This window comes from Spinacia oleracea, chromosome 2, assembly GCF_020520425.1.
Source record: "Spinacia oleracea cultivar Varoflay chromosome 2, BTI_SOV_V1, whole genome shotgun sequence".
In the NCBI taxonomy this organism is placed as follows: Eukaryota; Viridiplantae; Streptophyta; class Magnoliopsida; order Caryophyllales; family Amaranthaceae; genus Spinacia; species Spinacia oleracea.
Window position 1 is genome coordinate 5,486,773 of NC_079488.1, and position 27,493 is coordinate 5,514,265.

Consider the following 27,493-nt stretch of genomic DNA (forward strand, 5'->3'; position numbering starts at 1 on the left):
TTTGTGAATGTTATTGGCGGATGTAGTTTATAAACAATTTCTTTTGCTTCTTTTTAGCTGTTGTGGCACTTGTCTTTTGCTGTGTATTAGTGTTTCAAGAACGTTGTGTTCGTCTTGACTGCCACTACAAAAAAAAATTGATATAGCGACGGAAATATTCCGTATCTGGAATCATGAAATCCGTCTCTAAACTAGGTTAGCAACGGATCCAGAAACGGAAAGCCTCCGTTGGCAAAAACCTTGTCGCTAACTGAAGATATCGACGGATGCTAAGAAAACCGTCGATAAACCAGCGACAAAAAAATGTCCGTTCCAAAATTCTGTTGCTAAGACTTAGAAACCGAACTTATTATTCTGTTGCTGCTTTTAGAAACGGAAAGGAAATTACCGTTGAAACACTCAGCTACGGTATTTCTAAATCCCACGCTGGTTTCAGCAACAGATTTTGTTTTCTGTCTCTGAGTCTTGCTAGGGATTTTGCTTTTCTGTTTCTGAATTTAGCTACGGATTTAATTTTCCGTCTCTGGATTTAGCTACGGATTTTGTTTTTCTGTCGCTGGTTTTAGCTACGGATTTCCACTTCGCTCTCTAACTTCAGAATCTTGATTTCCAGATTTCAGCTACGATTTATTGTAATCTGTCGCTGAGCTTCAATTATTTTAATTACAAATATTGCATTCTAATGATAAATACATTTTAAATAATCAGAAGGTTTTAATGTACCTGAACTTTGAATATTAAAAGTAAAATAAAAGGGACTTGCAAAATAATAACCATTGTAATAAAATTTTCCAAGTATGCCCAAAAGAACTAGATCATCTAGTTAACTAAGCTTAGAAAGTGGCTAACAAGCAGCTTATACCCCTATGCAAAAGCAGCTCCCTCTGACTAACTTAGGTTAATATTTTGTACCATTAATTACAAAATATACTAACTTAAGGCATATTTTAGAAAAATATAACTAAACATGCTTAATGAAATACCATGAGACTTTGTAGGCATGTATGTGCAAATTAAAAATCCATCTTCAATCCAAAAAGAAATCTTCAATCCATTACGCTTGCAGTCATCCATCTACCAAATAAGTGCAGCTCAAGGCGATGATGTAGAAGTAGGAGGAGTGACCGAAAGATTGTTGGCTTGCACAATAAGTCGCACTTGTTCATGAAGAGCCTCCAATTGTTTTTGAGTTTCAGCAAGTTTTGTTTGGGTTTCAGCAAGATTCTCCTGGGTTTGAGCAAGGTTCTCCTTCGTTTCAGCAAGCTCTTTCTTTTGTTCCATTGCATAATTTAATCGTGATTTTTTTGTCCTCCTATCTTCAGGTCTCTCATAGAAAGAGTCAGCTGCTGCTCCCAAACCAAATATCCTTCCCTTGTCACTCCACCCACCAGTAGCCTCAAGGAACAACTCATCATCTGTTCTTCGATTCTCAACCTCTCATTGTAGATTTGCATCTTTTCTGTTTTTATAGTCATTCTGCAAAAAAGAATACACCAAAGAACATTATTAGGGGTCTGATGACTTAGTATATTTTCAATACAATGTATGGTATTATGATGTCATGTAATTAGGTTGTTGGATTCATATTTATCTAACATGTTATAGTTCAGGTTGTTGGATTCATATTTATGTTACGATTGAAACTTCCTATGACAATTGACTCGTATGAATGTGACAAAGGCACCTTGTGATTTAGTTCATTCCTTTAGCTTATGCCTTTATATTGATGGGAAAACATGGCTTCTAGGTGATAGTAGTTTCAACATAAATGGCTACCATTTCTATTGTTTTAGCAGGTGATGACTGAAAATTTCGGCAGCATTTCCCCTAAATATGGACAACCTAAAATTCCATTTAGGTAATTACGTCAACTTTAACCTGTTTCAACTTCCAACCTTCCAAACAAATTCAATATCCAACAATCCGATAATCAATGTTCAATACTCAATCATCACCAGGGTGTTCTGACAACTTATACTGTAAACCATGGCTAAGACAATAGCATATTCATACTACATAACTTAGAAGCTACAATAGATATTAAATATAGTAGATAAGAAAACCTTTTGCCCAAGTCAATTAATCAGATGAGACTTTGGTATTTTGGCCACTGATTAAAAGAGGATTGCTAGCTGCTGCATGTAGACCAGGAAGCTTTTTGCGGGATCGGCCACAGTGAGAAGAACAAAATATTATTGATTATCAAGGTGAATAAGTTCCCAATTTTGTAAGGGCATGAGAACTGAGAAGTGAGCACTCCATCTATCCACTCATTTTAGTTACAAAGGCCATAATAATGTCTATGCCAATTCCAATTTAGTTACCCCTGCTTCCAGAATCCAGAGATAGATATCTCTGCTTCCTGAATCCAGATATCCCAAACCCCATTGTAATGTCTATGCCAATTCCAATTGTCATAAACATTCTTATACAGTAAACCATGGCTAAGATAATAGTATATTCATACTACATAACTTAGAAGCTACAATAGATAATAAATATAGTAGTTTGGAGAGTTGTACTCCACAATACTTACCCACACAGCTTCTGCCTTAGCATTAACAAATCGACCACCACTATCTGCATGGGTTTCAAAGTAAACCTCTGATGGAGTTGGCGGACGTCCCAACTTCTTTGCCTATTTATTTTGTACAAAAAACATCAACGCAGAAAAATGCAAGGCATAAATAACAACTGAAATTAACATGATATGCACTGTGATTCTTGGAAAGAAATCATTACCAATTTTAGCCTCACTTCTTCTGTAGATATGGATCCTTGTCGATGGTGAATCTTTTGGTCACCGTTTCCATTCCGATTTTTTGAACATTGATTTGATTTTTTTTTGTTCTCCTCTTCTTCCATAATCCGAATCATTTCTTCCCTTACGGTAGGAGGACACCATTCAGCATTGTAGTCAGGTTGATTGCGCACCTTCGACACCATGCCAGTAAGGAGCCTACTTACCTTAGATTTCCATCCCTTCTTAACCAACTTAGCTACTGACGGATCCCATGAGAACTCATGCTTAAGTTGAATATGCAAGGATCAAACAATGAAGAAGGATTAATTTTTTAAATGACAAACATAACTATCCACTACTACAAAATTGTTAATAACCAACGTTCATACACAACCGTTTTAATTTATGATTTTTATCTTATTTAGGGTTTTAATTCTACTACTTCCAACCAATGTAGGCACCAGAGACCTAATCATCCATATTTGTTCTTGAGAGAAGTGACCGTCTTATTCGTCTTACAGTAACCAAGTCACACAGTAAAAAACTGTTTTGCACAGTAAGAAAACTCTTATTTCGCCGGAAAGGATGGTCTTCTGCTAAGAATGGGCAATGGCGATCGAACCAAGTTTGCTTCTTACCATTTGTGAGCGTAAAAGCCTTTGTATGCTCCATGCAATACGGGCATGCTAACTTACCAGCGGTACTCCAACCAGATAACATTCCGTAAGCAGGAAAGTCGCTAATAGTCCAATGTAACATAGCCCTCATCTGGAAGTTTTGCTTTTTAGAGACATCATAAGTTGGCACCCCTAACTCCCATAACATTTTCAACTCATCAATGAGAGGTTGTAAAAAGACATCTAGATTCCCTTTAGGACTTTTTGGACCTGGAATAATCAAACTTAAGAATGTGAATGGTTTTTTCATGCATAATCCTGGAGGCAGATTATAAGGGGTTAGCATAACGGGCCAACACGAATACTGCTTTCCTGACTTTCCAAAAGGAGAAAACCCGTCAGTACAAAGGCCAAGTCGAACATTTTGTGGCTCTTCAGCAAAAGATGGAAAAGATTCATCAAAGTGTTTCCATGCTTCACCATCACTTGGATGAGACATTACCCCTTCCACTCGAGGATTTTCTGCATGCCATCTCATTTGTTCCGCCGTGGACTTTGTGGCATATAACCTTTGCAGCCTTGGAGCAATGGGCAAGTAAAACAACACTTTTCTCAGACTTCTTTTGCTTTTTGACCTTGAAGTCTTATATCGATTTGCTTTACAAATAAGACATTCATTAAGATCTTTATGCTCCTTCCAAAACAACATACATCCATTAGGACATACATCTATCCTATGGTGAGGCAGCTCAAGTCCATCAAGCAACTTTCGAGTTCTGGAGAAAGTGTCTGTCATGTAGTTAATTTCAGGACAAATTTCCTTTACCAACGATGCAACATCGTCTATGGCTTTATTTGGCATGTTGTACTCACATTTGAGGTTAGTTATCCTTGCGGCAACAGATAACAAAGACAACTTGCAGCCATCGTATAAAGGTTCCTCGGCAGCTTTGAGCATGTCAAAGAACTTCTTGTACTCAGGAAGTGGTTCTTCGACATCAATTGATTCTTCAAATGCCAATTCCAAATGGTGATCATGTCTAAATGCATCTAAAACCATGCTCTTATATGGATTAGATGTCTCTCCGACAGTGGTGAACCCACTAGTTGGAATCTCATTGTCAAAATCATCTTCCCCGTGGAAAGTCCACTTGTGGTAGTTAGGTCGGAACCCATTTTGATAAAGATGGAACTTTACAACATCGGGATCCAAATACGGAACATTTCGACATTTTGCACAAGGGCATTTCAATAGCCCGTCAATCATAACATTTTCTTGCTTACAAGAAAATTCAATAAACTCGTCGACTTTTTCCGCATAAGTAGAACTAAGAAAATTTCCATTTACTCTATTATACATCCATTCACGATCTATCATTGTTCTCTTCGTTCTACTGCAAAATTACTTTCACATTAGTTTATTTTCTTATGTCATTTCACTACATAAACCTAAGCAATCACTAATAAGTAAGAATAATATTTTAGAATAAGAAAATCGGAAAAGAAAATCGATAATAAAACCATAGAAAAAAAATATAATATATCATTCCATTTAAAGAAATAAAATAAAAACAGAATCTCGTTTTCCATACACATGACAATATATTCACTCTTAGAACCAAAAAGGGGGGGGGGATTCTACACATGACAATATATGCGTCACATACCATATAAGTTACTATTTCTAAACTCCAATTAGACTGTACTAAACAAATCCCAAACTGAAACAAATCCCAAACTGAGATAATTCACAAGAAAATATTCAACAACATAGACAAAGGCACTATCAATTGAGTCATCAGTTTCCATCCTACTCTTTCGAGTGACTCCATAAAACCCATTGAAACAGATTGCATTTTATTATTGTCTGTACCTTAAAAAACAGAATCATATCTGATTTCTGGGATAATTCATATTGAATCAAACGATTTGGATTCTTTGTAGACCCAACTCTGAAACTGTGACTTGTACAGTTTGCTCAGTGGCGAATCTTAGGCAGTTAGACTAAAAGCAAAGGGGCTAATGTTCGGTACTAACCTCTAACTCAAAAGTTAAACACATAATGATCAGGCTCGAACCTGAAACCAAACACAATGGCTTTCTAACTGAATGTACAACCAATCCAAACATCCTGTTTACTACCTCTATTATGTCATAAGGAGAGCAAAATATTATTTTTTAAAATATAAAAAAGAAGAAACATATTGTGTCACTTTCTTAAAAAAAGAAGAAACATCCATATCACTGTATAGGTAGTTTCTAATCCTACAGCACCTGTCAAACTGCACTGTATTATCCTAGGCATGCCGTATTAATTCATGCTCCCTCTAACAACAACTGAAACTGTAAATTGTCATACCATTCATAACGCACAGAGTACTCTTGATCAATCTTGATTCTAGTTAAATTACAAAATGTTCTATGCTTGCTTAGACAAATAAAAACTGTTCTCTGCTTGCTTAGACAAATAAAAACGATTAATAGTAATTCAATAATTCCGCAGAGAAAAAATCTCTGCATCTGAATATTCCGGAGAGAAAAAATCTCAAGTTCCAGGAAAGAGTTCTAATTCCCAACAAATAATTCATTAAAATAAAACATCTAAAAGCAAGGAAATTCAGATGCAGAGATGAGATGAGCATTTATCAAGCTGACTCAACCCACACTTTGCAGGCTTGAGCTCAAATAAGTAAGTTTGAGCTCCATGGGCATCAAAAGCCTTATCCAGGGATTTCTGAATTTCTCTTTTGTTTTTCCGTTTGATTTATTAGAAATTTAGAATCTAAAAGCTACTGAAATCTCACAGACAATGCTTACTCCAAAACCAATTACTCTACACAGCCAAAATATACAATTACATTATCAACAAGACAACAATAGTTCAAAATTCACTGGCAAATTGAACAAACACCAAACTGACTCTCTTTCTTCAATTTTTCTTCAAAATCAAACAAAACTACACTAGAAATTGTTGAAAATCGTTAAGCTAATTCGCAACTAGAGACCACAAAACGCATAGGAAAATACATCAAACGATACACTTATCTAAAAAAATTCAATCAATCGGAGAAATTACAAATATGATAAAGAAATCGATTGCATAAAAGAGAATTTCATCCAAAATTATCTTAGTAAGAATGAGGCATACCTTAAGAACAAAAAGAATGAGCAATATGCACCAAACCCTAACACGAAGCTCAGAGGAGAGAGGGGGCGGCGTGAAAATACCCACCAGAATCGTGGGTGTTCGAGGAGAGAGGCGGCGAACGTTCCTCGGTGGTCGGTGAACCTGGAATTTGGGTGAAGTTTCTGAGTAAAGTGAGTTCTAGAATGAAGAAGGGAAGAAGAAGAGGTGTGAAGAGCGAATGTTTTAGGTTATAGCGGGCAAAATGAAAAGTTCAGCGCGTTAATGAATTTTTTTGACTTTCTTTTCTCAATTTTGTTTTAAAAAAAATAAAATAAGTTACGGATACAGAATTATATTTCCGTCTCTAAACTAGCGACGAAAATGGTGTTTCTGTTTCTAGTTTTATATACGGTATTTAATTTCCGTCGCTAAATTTACTCAGTGACGGAATATTACATTTCCGTATCTCAGTTAGAAACAGATTTATTTCCGTCGCTAAAAATCCGTTTCTATATAGCCCATTTTTGTAGTGTGCGTCGTTTGTGGCGTATGTTTGTGCCGTTAAACAGCTACTCACTCCGCATTTTTCTATCTTTGGGTGGTGGTTGTCATCTCTGTATTTCTCAACTTTTGTGTGATGTATTTAATGGATTACTCGTTTGTTTTATTGTTGTCGTATTTCATTCAACTTGTTACATATTGGATTTTTCCAACTATTGTGTTGTGCTCTATCTCGCATCATTGCTGACAGAGCCAATGTGCTCAATTTTCTGATTTAATTATATCGTATCTCGCAGCATTGCTGACTGAGCCAATGTGCTCAACCTTTTGCTTTTATTTATATCGTATCTTGCATCATTGCTGACTGAGCCAATGTGCTCAACCTTTTGCTTTTATTTATATCGTATCTTGCATCATTGCTGACTGAGCCAATGTGCTCAACCTTTTGCTTTTATTTATATCGTATCTTGCATCATTGCTGACTGGGCCAATGTGCTCAACCTTTTGCTTTTATTTATATCGTATCTTGCATCATTGCTGACTAGGCCAATGTGCTCAACCTTTTGCTTTTATTTATATCGTATCTTGCATCATTGCTGACTGAGCCAATGTGCTCAACCTTTTGCTTTTATTTATATCGTATCTTGCATCATTGCTGACTGAGCCAATGTGCTCAACCTTTTGTTTTTATTATATCGTATCTTGCATCATTGCTAACTGATCCAATGTGCTCAACCTTTTGTTTTTATTATATCGTATCTTGCATCATTGCTGACTGAGCCAATGTGCTCAACCTTTTGCTTTTATTGCCATATTTTTAGTTAACCTTGAATATACTTGCGGCTTATATATTAGATTTGAAAATATGGCTCTGTCGGCCCTGTTACATTATGCTTTCGTACAACTTCATACATGGAATTTTCTTAAGGTATCTGCGTTCCACGAGTTCTTCAGCGGTGTTCCATCCATCTCCATCAGTCTATACGATCCAGCTACTACTTCTTCCCATTTTTGGTAAGGCCCTTCCCAATTTGCAGTCAGTTTGCCTTGCTTTTGTGCCTTTCCAGTTGCTGCCGTCCTGCGAAGTACTAGGTCGCCGACTTCCAGTTTCCTATGTTTTACCCGTTTGTTATAGGCCCTGCTCATTCTGTTTTTGTATGCTGCCGACTTAATCTCCGCTTGTAATCTGACTTCTGACAAGAAGTCTAGTTGGTGCCTGAGTAAGTTGTCGTTTTCGTGCTCTTCGTAATGCTGGACGCGGAAGGTAGGCAGTGCTACTTCAGCCGGTATGACTGATTCCGATCCGAGCACAACTTGAAAGGGCTTTCTCCCGTAGCTTCTTTGACCGTTGTTCGATTGCCCCATAGAACCTCTGGGACTGTATCCGCCCATTTGCCTTTGAATTCATCCAGCTTTTTCTTAAGGGCTATAACGTTTGCGGCCTCGGCTTGCCCGTTGCTCTGCGGGTGGCAGACTGATGCGTATGCAAACTTGACTCGATAGTCTGCCAGGAATGCTTGGATAGGCGCGCAGTTGAACTGGCATCCATGGTCGAACACTATCGCTGTCGGTATTCCGAACCTTGTTATGATATTCTTCCAGATGAATTTCCGTACTTGGTTGGCTGTTATCTTTGCTAACGGCTCAGCCTCAATCCACTTCGTGAAGTAGTCTACGGCGACGATCAGGAATTTCCTACCTCCAGAGGCTGTTGTGAAGGGTCCTACAATATCCATCCCCCACTGGGCGAACGGAATTGGATTCAGAATGGGCATCGGGTCATTTGCTGGCATACATATTACTGGAGCGAACAGTTGGCGTTTTTCACATTTTTTGACATAATTTTGCGCGTCCTCGAGCATAGTTGGCCAATAGTATCCTTGTCTTTGGCAGATCAAAGAAAGTATCTTTCCTCCCACATGGTTTCCACATATTCCCTCAGGCATCTCTTCGATTAATCTAGCGGATTCGTATGCCGTCAAACATCACAGCAGGGGGAGGCTGAATGCTCTTTTATAGAGTTGTCCCTGATATATGACGTATCAGCAGACGTCTTTTGTGACTTTCTTTGCCTCGTTGATGTCGGCCGGCAGCACCCCTGTCGTCTTGTATGTCCAGATATTGTTGTACCATTCTATGTTTGCCGTGATGACCATTATTTCTTTCCCTTTATCCTCCGTGCTTCTTCTGTGCATGATCTCTATAATTACTGATCTATTGAGCTCGATTGCTTTCGAACTGGCTAGTTTTACCAGGCTGTCTGCGGCAGTGTTCAGCGCTCTAGGGACCAGTATGATCTCAAAAGCTTCCAACCTCGCTGTGAGTGTTTTCAATTTTTCTTGGTATCGCCGCATTGACGGTTCTTTGGTTTCGTACTCTCCTGAAAACTGATTCGCCACCCCTACGATGGCTGCCTCATACTCTGCTTCGTTGTTCGAAGCTGTAAAAGTGAATCAGATTGCGTATTCGAATTTATCTCCTGCCGGAGAAGTCATGACCACGCCGGCTCCCGCGCCCGACTGAGCGGCTGATCCGTCCACTGATACTTCCCAGGATTCTGCTTTGGTTTCATCCTCCTGATAAGATGCTTCGACTACGAAGTCGGCCAAGGCTTGGGCTTTTATTGCATTGCGCGGGTGGAATTCTAGATCATATTCTGATAACTCTATTGCCCATTGCAACAGCCTGCCGGCTGTATCTATTTTTTGCAAAGCTTTCTCTAATGGGAAGTTCGTCAGGATTTCTATGGTGTGCGCATCAAAGTATGGTCTGAGTTTTCTGGCGACTATCAGGACTGCATAGGCTAATCTTTCTATCAGTGAGTATCTTGTTTCTGCCAGATTCAAAATGTGGCTGACAAAGTATATCGACTGCTGGACTTTGTCTTTCTCGCTGATTAGTACAGCAGCGACGGTTTGGGGTGAAGCGGACACATATAACTGCAGTTTGTCGCCCTCTTCCGGCCTGGCTATTGTTGGCAAAGCTCAAAGGTGGTCTTTAATCTTCTCAAAGGCTCTTTCTTCGGTTTCTCCCCGTTGAAATTTTCCGTTCTGCTTAAGAGTTTTGAAGAATGGGATCGACCTATCTGCTGACTTGCTAACGAATCTCGTCAGAGCTGCCATTATTCCTGTCAGCCTTTGTACATCCTTGATGCTTTTTGGCTGAGGTAGACTGAGTATTGCTTCTACCTTATCTGGGTTTGCGTCGATACCTCTCTCGCTGACAAGGAAACCTAAGAATTTCCCCGATTTCACCCCAAGCACACATTTCTAAGGGTTCAATTTCATCTGGTACTGGCGTAGAGTTTCGAACGTTTCCCTGAGGCCGTCCACATGGTCGCTTTCCAACCTGCTCTTTACTATAGAGTCGTCTACGTATACTTCGATGTTGCGGCCTTTTTGTTTTGCAAATACTATGTCGACCAGCTTTTGGTACGTTGCCCCGGCGTTTTTTAGCCCAAACGGCATGGCTTTGTAACTGAACACTCCCCCCCGGTGATGAACGTTGCTTTTTTCCTGTCGGCCTTCGCAAGGCTGACTTGGTGGTATCCGGAAAATGCGTCTAGGAAGCTGAGTCGTGCGTAGCCAGATGTTGAGTCGACTAGCCTGTCAATTCTCGGCAGTGGGTAGCAATCCTTTGGGCATGCTCTGTGAAGGAAATATGTCCTTCACCCAAGGTGCATTAAGTCTAATACCAAGGTTCAGATTAATTGCGAACAATTAATTCAGTGAGATCAAGTGATCGGAACAGCTAGCTGGAGCAATGCTTCCGATCAGTGAGTTCTAATGGATATTGAACTCACAACTTACTCTTGACTGAACCTACAAGGTCACATCAATGACACGTAACAGATCACCGGATTAAATGAATCGGAAATTCATTTAATAGCTTTTCGGGAATTAGTTGGAAAACGTATTATACGATACGACCTTGCATCGGAATCGTATATCGTATCGCGAATATTCGTAAGCTAGGCGAAACGAATAAATCGTATCGTACGACGGTGATTCGTCGTATACGAAACGATAAATAATATATCGGAAATATATTAATCGCGGATACGGAAAGGGGCAACGCTGCCAGCCCAACAAGCCAAGGCGCGCAAGGCCCACTGGGCGTAGCAGCGAGCCAGCGCGCAAGGCCCAAGCCTTGGCTGGGCGCGCGCGCGCACGCGAGGTACAACAGCAGCAGCGCACACAGCGCGGCCAAAGGCCCAGCGCCTGTGTGGCTGTGCGCGTTTGGGCTTGCACGGACGTGGCTGGCTGGCGCATGGCCTATGTGCCTTGGCCAGTTGATATTATAACCTAAGGGTTATAATATTATTCCAACTCACGTTTTCCAATAACCTAATGCAAAAATCAGATTACACATCAAACCCTAAGGAGGAGAGAGAAACCCTAATTCTCTCTAGCCTCCATGGATGTGTTCTTCCCAAAAGCACAAACTCTTGAATGATTGTCTAAGCTACGATTATCAAGACGGATCTGATCGTGTCGGTGAACCAAGTAGAGGAACGACAAGTGGAGTTCTTTGTTCGTGTTCGTTGACAGATTATTGTGGAAAACACGCTTCGAATGTAAGTTTGCTTAATCTGTGCTTTATACATGTTTCCTGGCTTTGGGGATTGTTCCGCACATGTTATTATGTTTAACTGTATTCCCCTACAGTGGTATCATGAGCCTTATGTATTCAAAGCATGAATTAGCATGATTATTATTGTTTTTGCATTGTCGAAATTTTTGGAATTTTTGTTGATTTTTCGGAATTTTTTCGAATTATGGGATTAATTGCGAAATTGGCAGTTCCGAAATCAAAAATATTCTCTTTTTCGATTTTTAAAACCCTAATCTGATGGAAAACGATTTTCTAAGCTCATGGGAATAGAATTGCGAAAACAGGCCTCGAAGCATCAGTTTTTGGGCGTTTTTGTTAATTTTTCATTAAAAATTAAATGTATCGGACAGTAATTCAATTAAAAGGTCAACCTAAACTACTCGGAATTTCTTGAGATTTTGACACAATGTTACTGGGTACATGCTTGATCTATGGTAAAAATTTCAGATTTTACCGATAAGTATAAACCCTAATTTTCCCTTTCCCCAATTCGTAAAATTTACAACCCTAATTGAATTTTAATTAATTTTGGATTAATAATTCGGTTAATTGGGGAAGGAGATATAATTTCATGGGTCAGTGGCTAATTTTAAAAAAATTTGGATTAAAATTTTGAATGGTTTCGTTAATTTTAATCGCACTTAAACCAAATTATTAATAATCTGAAATTTAATTGTTTATGAACGATATAAAGTTTCGGATTTTATTAATTAAAAGTTCAAACTTTAAAGATTGATTCGATCTTTCTTAAAACTTTGAATACTGTTAGCCCTTGATTTATTAATTTTACTAAATTGGATTGTCGTTAAAGTTTATTAAATCGTTAAAAATTGTTGTTTTTCAAAAATTAAATCGTAACCTTTTTGAAAAATAAAATTAATGCAAGTTCGTGAATTAAATTAAATTTTAATTAAGTTGGTCCGTTTTACGAACCAAAAACACGAACATGGGCATGATGGAAGTATGGCTCGTCGAGCCATACGAGGCCATTGTGCTCGCCGCGCCATGCGACACGGGCAGCAGCACAAGGCTGCGTGCCTCGTGTGCTCTAGGCAAGGACGGGGCAGGCATGTTGCTTGCGGGGCTGCGACGAAGCAAGCACAAGGCTTGCGACGTCCAGCACACTCGACGCACAACACACACACAGCGCAGGGGCAGCTAGGCTGCGGGTACGCGATGCGTGCGCGCGAGCGATGGGGCGGGTGCGATGGGGCGGGTGCGCGGGCAGTGCTCGTGTGCTCTTGGGCCTCTCGCACGACGGGCTGGGCGCAAGCCTAGGCCATTTAATAGAACCTTTTTTTTATGAATCGTTTAATTAGTTGGGCTTCGTATATTTGCATTAATTTGGGTTAACGGGATATTTAATTTAATATTTTATTTGTTTGGGCCGGGCCGCGAGTTTTAATTTAATATTTCATAATTAATTATCCGGAATAATTATTGGTTTGAGTGGGAGCCACTAAATGAAATTAAAATGAAATAATTATTTTAATTATTTCGTAGGTCGCATTATTTTAATTAAATTCAATTTTAATTAGAATAAAGTCTAAGGATTAATAATTTGGAAATTGATTAATCTTTTAGGACGCGTTTATGTGAACGTGAATTTTAATTAATTCACGTAAATACTTGCATATTAACATGGGCCATTCGTTTTAGCATGCGAATGGGTGAATGCGTAGAATATACATTTTATGCAATGCAGGTACTCCAAGTGACTAGTATAGCCAATTTAGGACAGTTAAATACGGTATGCGTACCGTTCTATCTTTGAATGTAAAGTTTTAAATATGGTCTGCGTACCATGGAAATTTTGATGTAATTTATTATTTTCAAGTATTTCTAGTTTAGAACTTTAAGTTAGCATTTGAACGAAGATTCAAGACGATGCCAAACTAACAAGGAGGTGATGAAGATTGGATGCTTCAAGACAAGAAGTTTTGGGCCATACTAGATCACCATTTATTTATGCACTTCTATATACATATTATGCGTGAATGTATGAATGTATGTATGCTTTGCATGAACAGGTTGTTTCTATGTTGGTTCGATTAGATTGAGTTCACTAAATAATCGAACCAACATAGAAACAACTAGGTCCAAAGTAATATTGAGTTTAAAAATTGCCTTCCAAATCAAGCACTTACAAAAATCTAGGGATCTAAGATAGTAGGTTTACGCTAAAGCGAGGTGCTATTTTAGTTGACTTAGGTGGTAAGGCGTCCTAAAGGAGCACGTTGATTGTGGTAACAACTCAAACAACAATGGCATTATGTTGTGGCAATGGGATAAATTATGGCATTAATTTATTAACCAAGAGTAATTTGGAGATTACTAGCAATAGGTTTTGCTTACCTAAAATCTTAAACTACTTAAGACATGCTAAAGCTGCTTAAGGATTTAGGACTTTTGGGGTCTTGGAATCGTTTCATTCATTTTGGACCATGTTTTATTTTTGCATGAATGAAATTTTTAATAGCTTTGATGATTGCGTGAATGCTTTTATTTCAAGTTATTAAAGTATGATAAATGTTTTCTTTGCTAGTTCATTTTGTAGAATAGTCAATCTTCAACCTTATTGCGTTCGGACAATAGAACTGCGATATTTCCTCGATCGATTGGTAACTATTTTTGAGAACGATTCTCAAACAAAAGGAGAGTGAGAGCGTATCTTGAATGCTATTTTCTTATAGTGATCTTCATGGTTGTTTTCAAACTAAAATTTGAATGGTAGACCAATTGGACCTCATATATTCAGAATACTGGGTACTTTTGAAATAATGAAGTATTGAGTTAAAGACTCATGTATAACCAATGGTTAACAACCAATTTTCTTTTGATTCGATAATGAACTAGACTCATTGGATGCAGTCATTCAAAGTGAATAAAAGAAAGGGACTTTGTACGCATAACAAAGTAAGAAGATCAAGCAAACAGTAAATCTTTAGGACTATAAGAAAACATGCTAGAAATGATAGGAAAGGGGAACAAAAGAAATGAATTCATATTCAATTTCTACCTAAAAGTTTTTGTTAAAGAGAAACGACTTAGAAAATAAACCCCCATGGTATTAGATTACCGCTTGAGGTTCTAACTCTTGTTAAGAACTCAAATTCCGGGAGCTAAGTCTGGTTATTGACCTACAAGTAGGAAATGAAGCAAAGTTGTGCTACATTAATTGTAGGGTCATCATGTTCGTTTTAAAGTCCTTCTAAAGGCTGGAACTTAATGGTATTATGTTCCATTAATCATCATAATCAATTTCTGTTTGGACAACGGAAAGACTCACATTCAAAGTAAACAAAAACATTCGTTGAGTGTTTATTTGAATGAAATGGTCATTTAAGGGTTGAGTCATATGATTGATTAATAAACAAACGAATCCCTTCACACTCAAACTTCAGAAGGTTCAAATCAAACATTTGATTTGTGTTCCACATATCTTTGGCAATGTCATACGACCATATCAACAAGGCAACATTCTATGATTCCATGGCTGGATTTCTGAAAGTTGGTTAATTAAAGACACATGGGTCTTTCTTGTTGAACATGACATAGAAATGGACTATTGTAACACCCCGACTTCTAAACACCATTAATTAGGTTAGTTATCTTTAATTAGCAGCGGAAACCCTAGCTTAGTCGGAGCGTCACATGCCGTATCTCCCTTGCGGGAAATTCAAGGCGACATAATCTTTTTAATTACTAAATATGGTTGAGTAACGATGAATATACTTAACTTCGATTAATTCCTTAATATTTACACTGTAATCTAAATAAATCTTTAATAACTAATCCTAACGTTGATTAACGTTAACATTAAAATCTAACTCAATTCTTAGAATTAAACTAGAGTTTAATTAATACATCCATTATTACTAGTGAGACATAGTTATCTTTACTAAACATCGATCGTGAATTTGATGGTTGCATCCTCACTCTAAGGCATCCCATGATCTTCCTCGTACCTAAAACAAAAGCAACATCGTGAGCCGAGGCCCAGTAACATACTACCCTAACAGCGTAAACTCATTTCAATTCATTTTATTTACTTTGCAATCAGGGAGAATAGAACATAGTAAAACATTTTCATAAATGCATTATAAAACATCATTTATAACTTGAAACTTTAATAGTTCCCATTATCTTTCATAAAACCTTCATTTTACTTGGTAACTGACAAATTAGCCTTGCGGGACGTCTCCCACCTTGCGATAGTCCTCAAGGAGCACTCTCCCTTGTTGAACATACGCCCGTACCTAAATAGTTTCTCTTTTAGCTTGCGGTAACCCTCAAGGAGCACTCTCCCTTGTTGGGTGTCCCGCGGTACGGCGGTACGTGCACGACCTAGAAATAGTAACCCCACTAACTGCCAGAACCGGTTACACTTGTATTTATCATGTTTCGTATCTTATTATTAACTCATAGACATCGTTCTTATAAAATCATACATAAACATGCTTGAATATAATCATCATAAAACATACTTTATAAACACATTTCATATCCCACAATCCAATAAAAACATATCATTATAAACATATTTCATAATCTCATCAAAACACATTTCATAAGGGGATTGTGGGTGTTAGCAATAGATGTTACCTCAACCGTAATTTATACTTCCTGTTCGATGAATCGTTCGTCCTGAGTTCCGAGTTCGATTCTTTCAAAATATTAAATTATTGAATTAGTACTAAAACGATAAATAAATTAAAATCGACATTTTATAAATAATAAATTTTATAAGTAGTGAATTTATAAATAACGAATTTAATAAAATTATAATTTCATAAATCGATTTTCAGGAAATATATTACTTGAATTTCATAAATTAACGAAAACATTATTTAAGTTTTATTTTAAAAAATTTAAGTGAAGCTAATAACTTATTTTCTTAAAATCAATAATTTAAAGGCATTATTTTCTTTTCTAAAACGTCAGTTTTTTTTTATTATGAGTGAAAATTTCTGAAAAAAATAGATGATGGGTACAACTTACTCAAATAAATTGGGCCAACTCTTTATAATGGGCTGACCAATGGAGTGAGTGGAACTTTGTTCCTGGGTAATTGGAAACAGAAGCAGGGGAGCAGGGCACGAACGAAGCAGGGGCACGAAGGAACAGGGGAGGAGGAGAAAGGGAGGTGGTGACTCGTCTGTGCGGTGCAGCTGCGAGGAACCGCGCAAGGTGGCGACGGTGGTGGTTCTCGGTGGCGGAACACGAGAGAAAGGAAGGGAAAAAGCATGAACAGGAGCGAAAACAGGGGAGAGAAACAGGGGAGGGGGTTATTTTTGAAGGAAATAATGCCCTTGGTCCAAGTATGCATTCTATGATAAGTCTAATAAATGCGGTTCAGTATTAATTAACAAGTTAATAATTCAGTGAGATCAAGTGAGCTGAATGCCTAGCTAGAGGCCGCTTCAGTTCAAGTGGAATTAATGATATTAATCCACAGCTTACTCTTGACTGAACCCGTAGGGTCACATAAATAGTACGTAAACGGATCAAGTATTTAATGGCATTAAATACTCCATCTATGAATATTCGGAATCGACGGATCTTGGTTTCAGTGGGAGCTGAGATCGTCACAGGCAAGAAATGAATACTCCGGAAACGATGATATTACCGGAAACGGAAATATGGATCGTATCGGAAATATAAATATTATCCAAGTCGTAGATGTTGCCGGAAACGGAAAAATGGTACGTATCGGAAAATATTATCGGAAATGGAAATATTGCCAGAATCGGAAATATTGCCGGAAACGGAAATATTGTCAGAATCGGAAATATTATCGGAATCGGAAAATAATTCCGGAAACGGAAATATTAAATATTTGTTCGAAACGGAAATTAATTCCGGAATCGGAAATATTAAATATTGTTCGTATCGGAAATGAATTCCGGAATCGGAAATTTAATCGGAAGCGTATCGTACGAATAAGCATCGGACGAGGCCTGCCGGACGAGGGCCCAGCACGAAGCCAGGCCATCGCCCAGCAAGCCAAGCGCGCCACACGAACAGCCAAGGCCACGCCAGGCCCAGCGCAAGGCCAGGCCCAGCAGGCCGAGGCAGCGCGCACAGCGCGCGCAGCGCGCGCAGGAGCTACGTGGGCTTGTAGCTCGCGTAGGCCTCGCTGCGTGGGCTGCTGCTCGCACGCACGCGCATGGGCGGCCCATCGTGGCTGCCGTGTGTGTGTGTGCGTAAGTGTTTGTGTTCATGCACGATTCCTAAAACATGCAGAGTTCGGTGAATGATTAAATTCCTAATTCTATTAGATAAATTAATTAATTAGAGTTCTTGTAGGATTCTAGGTTTAATTAATTTGTATCTGAATAGGATTCCAATTCCCTTTCCATACCCCTATAAATATGTGGCCTGGGTTCACAATTTATAACGAGTTTCAAAGTATTCAAAGTGAGTTTTTGAGAGAAAAATTCAATCACACATCTTGCTCAAAAGTGCCGAAAATTCTAGTACCTTAACGGCGATTCTAGTTGGTCAATCTTAAGGCGGATCCGGACGTGCTGTGGACTATCTACGGAGGGACGACACTTGGAGTCCTAAAGACTTGTTCTTGTTCGGTTCGGGCGCAGCTAGGGAGGGCACGCAACAAAGAGTATGCATCTAAATTATGCTATATGATTATGTGTAAATAATATGTATTCCTGGGTTAATGGTTGTTTCCGCATGATTTATGTAATATCATATGTATCATAACCTAACAATTTTCCGGGATGACTCCGGCGAGGAAGGGTGGTTCACCGGGTATTTTGAGGGAGGAGATTTATTCGGGGGTGTTGCGGTGGCTGGGAAGTGGTGGTGTGGTTGAGGTGGTGCAGCAGGGGGACGAAAAGAGGAAGGCGGGGGAGGGGCGTTGCGGAGCTGCGACGGAGGAGGAGAGGGAGTAGGGAAGTATGGTGGGTGTGCGGTGGTGATTGTGGTGGTCGAGTGAATATGGGGTGGTGTTTGATGGTGGTTTCTGGTGGCGGCAGTTACTGCCGGTGGTGGTGGTTTCAACTGAATTGAATTTGAAATTGGTTTGGTTATTGAAATTGGAGTTGATTGTATGAAGAATTGGGGCAGATTGTTGCTTTAATTTATAGTTCTAAGTACAGTGAAAGAGAAGCTGGAGTGCTTGGGGAGCAAGGCATGAACAAGGACTGAAATGTGGGAAGAGAGGAATGAAGAAATTTCTTCATTCTTGTACGTGAAGAGAAGGAAGAGAAGAGAAATGGAAATTGTGTTTCTTAGGGGTATTTCGGTCATTTCACAAAATTAGGCAAATTTCTGAAATTTCCATTGTTATATTTAGAAATTGAGAGAGAAATAGGAATTCTTAATTAAAAAAAGTTTTGAAATAATTCTTTATAAAATATCGATAATATAAAATAAATTTAGTTTTCGAATAAATTAAGAATGTTCCGGATTATTAAAAATTCGAAATAATTTACGAAATGATTTAAAAAGTAGCTTAAGCTCGTAAATTTGAAATTATAAAATCTGAAAAATAATAATAAATCGGTTTAAAAATTCAAGTGGAATAAAACTTCGTTAATTGAAAATGAGTTCGAAATTAGAATTAAAAACGATTTTAAGCTAAATAAAAACAATTAAGCATAATTAATTAAGTTTTAAAAATTCGGGGTATTACAACTATTGTTAGAAGTTTCTAGACAATGAAGATCATGGGCCAAAGATGGATTTTATGACCTACCTATTTTACAAGAATTTGAGAAAATATGGCTATATTTACTCAAAGTGAAATATGTGAAATGCTTTAATGCAATTCACAAAAGGGTATAAAATCAACTTGGCAAGAATTTTGGAACATCTAGGCTGGGTCAAGGTGATGTTTGCATGAGCCAAGAGAAATTATCAAGATTGTTTATATGGCATTATAACAATCGAAGCTCCATAAGAATATGGTATGTCCAAATGGAGAAATCGGAATCTATTTCGATTAACGATAATCACGACTATTTTCCTATATAGTTTCTAAATGCTACTCTCAAGTGACTTTCCCACTAAACAAAGTTGTCAAAGCTAAGGATAAGATGCCATAAGGATTGAACTTCGGTTCAGTACATCTTTTCAGTACAAATATATCTAGGGTTGTCAAACCCAGTGGGAGTTAGTGTTTACATCAAACAAACTCAAGGATAGATATATGTTTCTTTATGAGCGACTCATAGAAATAAAAGGTATTGATTCTACCACAAATCTGAGAACATATGGTTGTTGCTTAAGATAATGTCTTTTAGGAAACCATCATATTTCCAAAAAAGGCAAGTGGGAGAAAAATGACCTCGAATGGACTTCGAGTCAAGCAACAAACAAATGTAGGATACTTAGGAGTCTTTGGAAAAGCACCGTACTTAGAAGCCTTTGGAAGAGCTTCAGGAAGACTTTAGAAGTGCTTCAAGAGAATCCTAATACTCAAAGGACTTGAGTAATGTCTTTATAGACACTAACGTTTGATGTTCAATACCTAGGTAAATCGTATAAGGAATAGAATTCAACCAAGATAGATACATAGATATCTTGAGGAATGAAAACTATGAAGACTTTGGAAAGTGCTTCAAAAACGTACGACTTACAGGTTAGCTACGACGAATTAAAAATTCCCAAGTATGGTTTGAGTCCATCAGAAACATAAAGTATGGTTCGAGGCCATACAAAATGGTTTGAGGCCATTTCATCCAAAGTACCTTCATCTTGAAGAATCAAATCTATGATTTGGTTGATTTGCATAAAGGGTTCACTCCCATTAGTTGCAAACATGTTTTCTAAACATAGAACGTTGATTTGCATAACGGGTTCACTCCCATTGGTTGCAAACATGTTTTCTAAACATACAACGTTGATTTGCATAAAGGGTTTACTCCCATTGGTTGCAAACATGTTTTCAAAACATACAGAGATGATATTGTGTACTCATACAAAAGAGAAGCTAGATTGGTGGTTAAAGATGGTAAATAACTTCACGGCGTTGATAATGTTGAAATCTTTTTCACCAAGTCGGAATGCTTGAAACATTTTGGATAAATCTAGCAATCATTGCATATGGCAATATGGCAATTGGAAAACGAAACACCTTACTTAATTGGACTTGGAGAAAGGAATTGTGTGCATCACACAATGTAAAAGTTTTGGATGCTAGATAAAAGAGCAAGCTTAAGAAATCTATTCATAGATTAAAGCATGCAAGTGGGAATTAGACCATATTTGTCTAAAAGGCTATTGAGAAATCATAGCTTCATGAAAATATGGATCATCTTATAGATGAGGAGTTTAGTGGGAGCCAAGTCGAGTTTATTGGTTCTATATATGAGATACATATCTCTGTATTGAAAATGACATTCAAATTCTAAATGGTTAGATTTGAAAGTATTTTTCAATATTAGAACCATGGCGAAACTTAGAACATATTGGGTTAAAGATCTATTGGATAGGATCTAAAGCGTTGTTTGGATTCTGTAAAAGTAATTACTAAATCAAACACAATGGAGAGACTCAAAAGAGACTCTCAACCCATATGAGTAAGTCTAAGTTATGAATGCTTTAACTAAGTATAAAGCTAGGCTGTTATCACTAAAGTTAAGCATGAAGGACCTTGAAGAGGTTCCTTCACCTTATATCACATGGCAATGCCAAGATTTTAGCAAGATTCAGTGTTTCTTGAAACAGAATGAAGCTAAAAGTTACATGGATGGATTTTAAAATGCGAATGGTTTTTGCATTACAATCAATCATGTATAATGTGATATACAGATCGCCAAGATAACTCGTGAACATTGGATCGTGACGAGTTTATACCAATCTCTATTGATCTGGATCAAAGATCATTGGAATAGTATCAAGAACATCCAATACATTTGGAGATGCAGGATGAGCACTTGATAAGAGGAAGTGAAGATAACTAAAGTTTTGATGCTACATGCATTTGCCTAAGCAAAAGTTGAATCTTGTTGTTAGGCAAACCACAAACATACACGGGCAATTGGGTATCGTGATTAAAAGGTGGTTACATAGGTTCTAAACCATATGTGATGCATGGGAAACTGAATCAATGATTAGTTTCCAAGTTCTCAGTTGAAAGATGTATCTCTGTGAACTGGTTGGAGTATTCCAAAAGGATGGCATCATTTGAAATTCTACATAATTGAAATGAATTCATTGTTGCCTAAGAAGCAATGAAAGGGAATTTTTTTTAGTGGGAGTTCTCCAATGAACTCAGGTTGATCACAGGTCTGCTACCTGGATGATTTTCTATTTTAGATATGATTATCATTTTAAACAGCAAAGAAAGACTAGATCATTCTAGAAACATATTCAAAGATCTTTTCATCTTACATCGAAAGGCTTTCGATTGAAAAGATGCTAAGGATAGCAAAGTATGATAAACTAAACCTCTACATTGAATGATACACAACATTCATATGCAGATATGGAATCAAGTTTGAGTTCCATGAATGTTTTAAGTATTGGGTGAAAGGCCTATATCTGTAAAACATTAAATGCTTGATTTTGGGTTAGAGGCCCACAAATTGGTAAGCATTTGGTTTAAACATTTATCATTTATGAAATTATATTTCATAGTTCATTTAATCTTGGTTTAGTATTAAATGATAAGTCCATGTGATTCAAATCATTCAAATGGGATGTCAAGATGGATTCTTTGACAAAGAAACACCCATAAGTGAACTTGAATATTGAAGTCACAAAGGATCCCTAATCCGGGTCATTGAAAGGTGGACGACCAATAACTAATGAAGATTAGATTGCAAGTAGATTACTTAGTTCTGTTTCTTGAACTAGAGTGACTGGATGTCAGAATCTTTTGCATAGATACTTATTGGATCTTGTATCGGATTGACCATGAGAACACTTTAAGAGATTAAAGTTATGTCATAGGTAGTTCTCATTAATGGTGATTAGAAACCGTTCCTCGGAACATGAGCGATTATGTCTGCTCGTTTGAGAATTAGTTCGCTTTGATACTAGCTAAACGTCGCACTGTAAAAGGAGGCTATAAAAGCAGTTATTGGGCGTGCTATGAATCAAAGTGAGTATTCATAGATTTCAAGAATGGATTGTCCTCCTATCTTTGATAGGATATGGTGTTGTTGTGTAACAAGGCCTCTCGGAGAGTTAGATACTGTAAAATGCATGGCCGTGCTCAGAATGGTTAGGCTTAACCTTCTGCAAAAGTTTGACAGTTGAACTCTGTAATCCGAGAAACACTTCTGGACCTAATAAGGATGGCTTGGATCTTACCTTATGTTCAGTAAGTAACACTAAGTGATAAAGGAATGTGGATGCACACTTGTCTGAACGACAAGTGGGAGATTGAAGGAAATATGTCCTTCACCCAAGGTGCATTAAGTCTAATACCAAGGTTCAGATTAATTGCGAACAATTAATTCAGTGAGATCAAGTGATCGGAACAGCTAGCTGGAGCAATGCTTCCGATCAGTGAGTTCTAATGGATATTGAACTCACAACTTACTCTTGACTGAACCTACAAGGTCACACCAATGACACGTAACAGATCACCGGATTAAATGAATCGGAAATTCATTTAATAGCTTTTCGGGAATTAGTTGGAAAACGTATTATATGATACGACCTTGCATCGGAATCGTATATCGTATCGCGAATATTCGTAAGCTAGGCGAAACGAATAAATCGTATCGTACGACGGTGATTCGTCGTACACGAAACGATAAATAATATATCGGAAATATATTAATCGCGGATACGGAAAGGGGCAACGCTGCCAGCCCAACGAGCCAAGGCGCGCAAGCACGCAAGGCCCACTGGGCGTAGCAGCGAGCCAGCGCGCAAGGCCCAAGCCTTGGCTGAGCGCACGCGCGCATGCGAGGTACAGCAGCAGCAGCGCACACAGCGCGGCCCAAGGCCCAGCGCCTGTGTGGCTGTGCGCGTTTGGGCTTGCACGGACGTGGCTGGCTGGCGCATGGCCTATGTGCCTTGGCCGGTTGATATTATAACCTAAGGGTTATAATATTATTCCAACTCACGTTTTCCAATAACCTAATGCAAAAATCAGTTTACACATCAAACCCTAAGGAGGAGAGAGAAACCCTAATTCTCTCTAGCATCCATGGATGTGTTCTTCCCAAAAGCACAAACTCTTAAATGATTTTCTAAGCTACGATTATCAAGACGGATCTGATCGTGTCGGTGAACCAAGTAGAGGAACGACAAGTGGAGTTCTTTGTTCGTGTTCGTTGACAGATTATTGTGGAAAACACGCTTCGAATGTAAGTTTGCTTAATCTGTGCTTTATACATGTTTCCTGGCTTTGGGGATTGTTCCGCACATGTTATTATGTTTAACTGTATTCCCCTACACTCTGTTCAGATTTGTGAAATCTACACACATTCTCCACGAGCCGTTGGATTTCTTAACCATCACGAAGTTGGCCAACCACTCCGGGTAGTCGCATAGTTCAATAAACCCCGCTGCTAGTAGCTTTTCTACCTCTTCCTGTATTGCTTGATTTTTTTCAGTTGAGAAGTTTCTTTTCTTTTGCTTTACCGGCCTTATTGATCTGTCGACGTTCAGTCGGTGCTCGACATCCGGGCTTATACCTAGCATTTCTTCTGCAGAAAATGCAAACACATCAGCGTGTTCTCGTAACAGACCGATCATGTTCACCCGCAATTCTGGGTCAATGTCGGTTCCTATCTTCACTGTTCTGCCTTGTTCTCCTTCCACCAGCTCAATTTCCTCCACTTCTCCTCCAGCCTCTAGCCTGGGTAAGGTAGCCCCCTTCTCGATACTTTCGACTTTGGGTGCCTCCTGTTTCTGCCTTTTCTCCTTCTTGGGAAACAAAGATTGTTCCCCTTCTGATTTTGCAGGTCTTTTCGTTGCTGCCTCCCTTGTTATATTCATAGATGGGGCCAGTCGGCCTGGTGTTTTTAATGCCGTCAAGTAGCATGATCTTGCTGACTCTTGACTGCCTCGGATTCTCTCTGCCTTCTCGAAATTGACATGTATATCATGGTTAAATGGTACGTCGATACTACTGCCTGTGCGTCGTGGATGAATGGCCGACCCACGATGACGTTGTACGCAGCTGGCACTTTGATTACCAAGAAGTCTACCATTAGGTCTCTTGCGGCCCTACCTTCTCCGATTTGTACCAGTAGCCTGATGCTTCCCTCTGGAAAGACAGTGGCCCCGGAGAATCCTATTATCGGGTAGTTGACTCTCATGAGCTCCTTCTCATCTATTTTCAGCTGAATGAAGGCTTCCCAGAAGATAATGTTCGCTGAACTCCCCCCATCCACCAGTATTCTTTTTACTGGAAAATTTTCTATTTCGGGGCCCAAAACCAATGTGTCGTCGTGGGGGTATATGATCCCGCGACAGTCTGCCGTGGTGAACGAGATGTTTGGCATGACTGGGGGTGATGGCCATTTTCTGGCGCTATGATAGTTTATCAGGTGGCGGTGCTCGCCCAGGCTCCTGCCTTCCCCACTGATTGTTCCTCCATGGCATGGTCCGCCGGATATGACCCATACTGTCGGCCCTTTCTGGCCGTTATTTCTAGCCTCTCCGCTGCGGCTGGTTTCTGGTGCCTTTTGCTCTATCCTGAGTGGTGTTTATGTGGCTGGTAACCTGTTATTTGGGTTATTGCTCTGCCGGCTGTTATTCTGTTGGTTATTGTTGCCCTACCGGGCTTTATATTGTGTCAGGTAGCCTCTCCTAATCATATCCTCGATGTTATCTTTCAAATCTCTGCACTCTTCCGTGTAGTGCCCACAGTCGTCATGGAACGCACAGTACTTCGACTGTGGTCTGGGTTTGTCGCTCATTGGTGGAGGCCTTTTCCAATTTTCATTTTTTGTTGACGTTGTAGATTGCGGCTCTTGGGGCATTCAGTGGGGTGTACTCATGGAAAGTGGGGTAGGCGTTGTACTGTTTCTGGTGATCCCTCCCTCGGAGGTCTCTCCTCTAATCATCCTTCCTGAATCCCCTACTTTGTTGTTGTTGTGTCTGCTGAGCCGGCCTAGGTGCGACATTTCTAGTCGGTGCCGACTGATAATGGTTTGGGATTGTCATCAGTTCGTCGCTTTTAATGTATTCATGGGCCTTCACCAGTGCGCTTCCCAGATCCGTGAAGGATTTCCTTCCCAAATATTTTTTGAACTCGCAGTGGTTCATTCCTCTCATCAGGGCCACTACGGCTATTTCTTGTTGCAAGTTTGGTATGCTGGTAGACTCGTTGTTGAATCTGGTAAGGTAATCTCTCAAGGACTCTCCGCTCCTTTGGGTGACTGCCATTAGTTCTCCTGACGTTTTCTTTCTCTGCTGCCGATTGATAAACCGGAGCATGAACTCTGCTTCCAATTGCCGGTAATTGTACACTGACCCTTTTGGCAATCCCTTATACCACCCGGACGCCACTCCCAGGAGTGTAGAAGGAAACACCTTGCACCACATGGCATCGGAATCTGTATACAGCATCATATGTTGTTCGAACGTGTTGCAGTGCACCTCCGGATCTGTGGATCCGTCGTACTTGCAGAGTGGGAACTTCAATTTCTCCATTGGTTCTTCCAGAATGTCCGCGCACAGGGGTGAGTTTGCAGGTTGGATGGTGTAACGGCGCGGCGCATATCTTTGAGGTGCTTCTCTTGTCTCCTCGATGACCATATTTTCTGGCCGACTGCGCAGAGCAATCGCCTGGTGTGCGTTGGGGTGTTGTTCGTGCTGTTCTATGATCTGCTCTCCGAACAAGTTCTTATCGGTAGTCTCTTCCTCTTTGTGCCGACTGGTGTTTCCGTTGCCTGGTTTATGATTTTCATGGTTGGGGGTGCGGGCTCTGTATTTGTTTTTCTTCCTGGTTTCAAGGCCGACAGCGCGACCATCACCGCTTTTGCTGTGGCCAATTGTTCCCCGAGAACTGGTTTGTGAGTTCAGACGGCATTTGAGTAGTGTTTCTTGCTGGGCTCTCGGGCTCTTCTTCTGAGTCGTCGTCCTCCACTGGGTACCCTAGGACGTGTAGAGGTGTTTCATTGCTTTTGTTGTGTGCCACAGTCGTGGTTTTACATACTACCGACTGGCTTCCTTAGTGGGGGGTGGGCTGGGCATCGATTGGTGTTATGATTAGGTCTGTTAAAAATAGTGTGGATTTCTGGGGGGGTTATTGTTTTCGCCGTCTGTGTGCTATGCGGGGTTGTTTTTGAGGCCTGATTCTTGGTTTTCTTATACGAATCCGACTGTGTACCTTCCATTCTTTTTTTCTTTTCTTTTTTTTTTTGTGTGTGTCTGCTGTGGTTTCTGTTTACAAGTGGGGGTCCCCTCCTTCTAGCCCCAATTGTTCCGGTTGAGGGCTTGGAACGGGAAGGGGTTGACTTGTCTCTCCGACTGTAGATGCTGACTGTGTCCTGCACAGTAAAATTGTTAACTTGCCTCGGGGGTGATCCTAGAATAACCCCTCCGATGCTTAAGTCAGATTATGCTGATATCTCTGTAATAAATGCTAGTAGGAATGATTGGGGTTGGATTGCGTACCTTTGGCATTGATGGGGGTCCATATATATAGACGAGTTACTTGTACGGAGGATCCGGGTTATTACCTGTTGGTTCCGGATCCTCTCTTTCGGATCTGGGTGATGGATAATGTCAGTGCAATGCCGACTGGGATCTGTGAGAGCCCTACCGACTACAGGTTTGGTGTGTCTTTTGCGATTGTGCATTTGTCATAGCTGTTAAGGGATGTCCTATCGGCTTGCCGGTAGGGCTTCCCGTACAATTATTCATATGTTTGCATGGAAATTCGTGTCAATTAAGTTCCTCTTCTTTGACGTACTATATGAAGAAATAAGGTTAGGTTATGTTTAGTTCACCCTA

General features: G+C 39.5%; 2 protein-coding genes across 3 annotated transcripts; both read right to left on the minus strand.

The window, feature by feature from the left end:
- Positions 1-759: 759 nt before the first annotated feature.
- On the minus strand, positions 760-7,108 carry LOC110805968 (uncharacterized). 2 transcript variants are annotated; one of them, XM_022011601.2, is made up of 5 exons: positions 6,509-7,108; positions 3,382-4,754; positions 2,743-3,027; positions 2,537-2,638; positions 760-1,476 (listed from the first exon to the last, which is right to left on the minus strand). In XM_022011601.2, the coding sequence occupies exons 2-3, from the start codon at positions 4,736-4,738 to the stop codon at positions 3,023-3,025; spliced, it is 1,362 nt and encodes a 453-aa protein (XP_021867293.1). In that variant the 5' UTR covers positions 4,739-4,754; positions 6,509-7,108; the 3' UTR covers positions 760-1,476; positions 2,537-2,638; positions 2,743-3,022. The 2 variants fall into 2 exon arrangements, with proteins under 2 accessions (XP_021867293.1, XP_021867292.1); XM_022011600.2 differs by having other exon boundaries at positions 2,743-4,754; positions 6,509-7,104.
- Positions 7,109-25,591: 18,483 nt separating this feature from the next.
- On the minus strand, positions 25,592-26,293 carry LOC110805970 (uncharacterized). The gene has a single exon (XM_022011603.1). The coding sequence runs from the start codon at positions 26,291-26,293 to the stop codon at positions 25,592-25,594; it is 702 nt and encodes a 233-aa protein (XP_021867295.1).
- Between the last annotated feature and the right edge of the window lie 1,200 nt (positions 26,294-27,493).

Excerpts from the sequence above, each read along its gene's own strand:
- LOC110805970 (XM_022011603.1), bottom strand. The coding sequence starts at position 26,293 with ATGGTCATCGAGGAGACAAGAGAAGCACCTCAAAGATATGCGCCGCGC.
- LOC110805968 (XM_022011600.2), bottom strand. The coding sequence starts at position 4,738 with ATGATAGATCGTGAATGGATGTATAATAGAGTAAATGGAAATTTTCTT.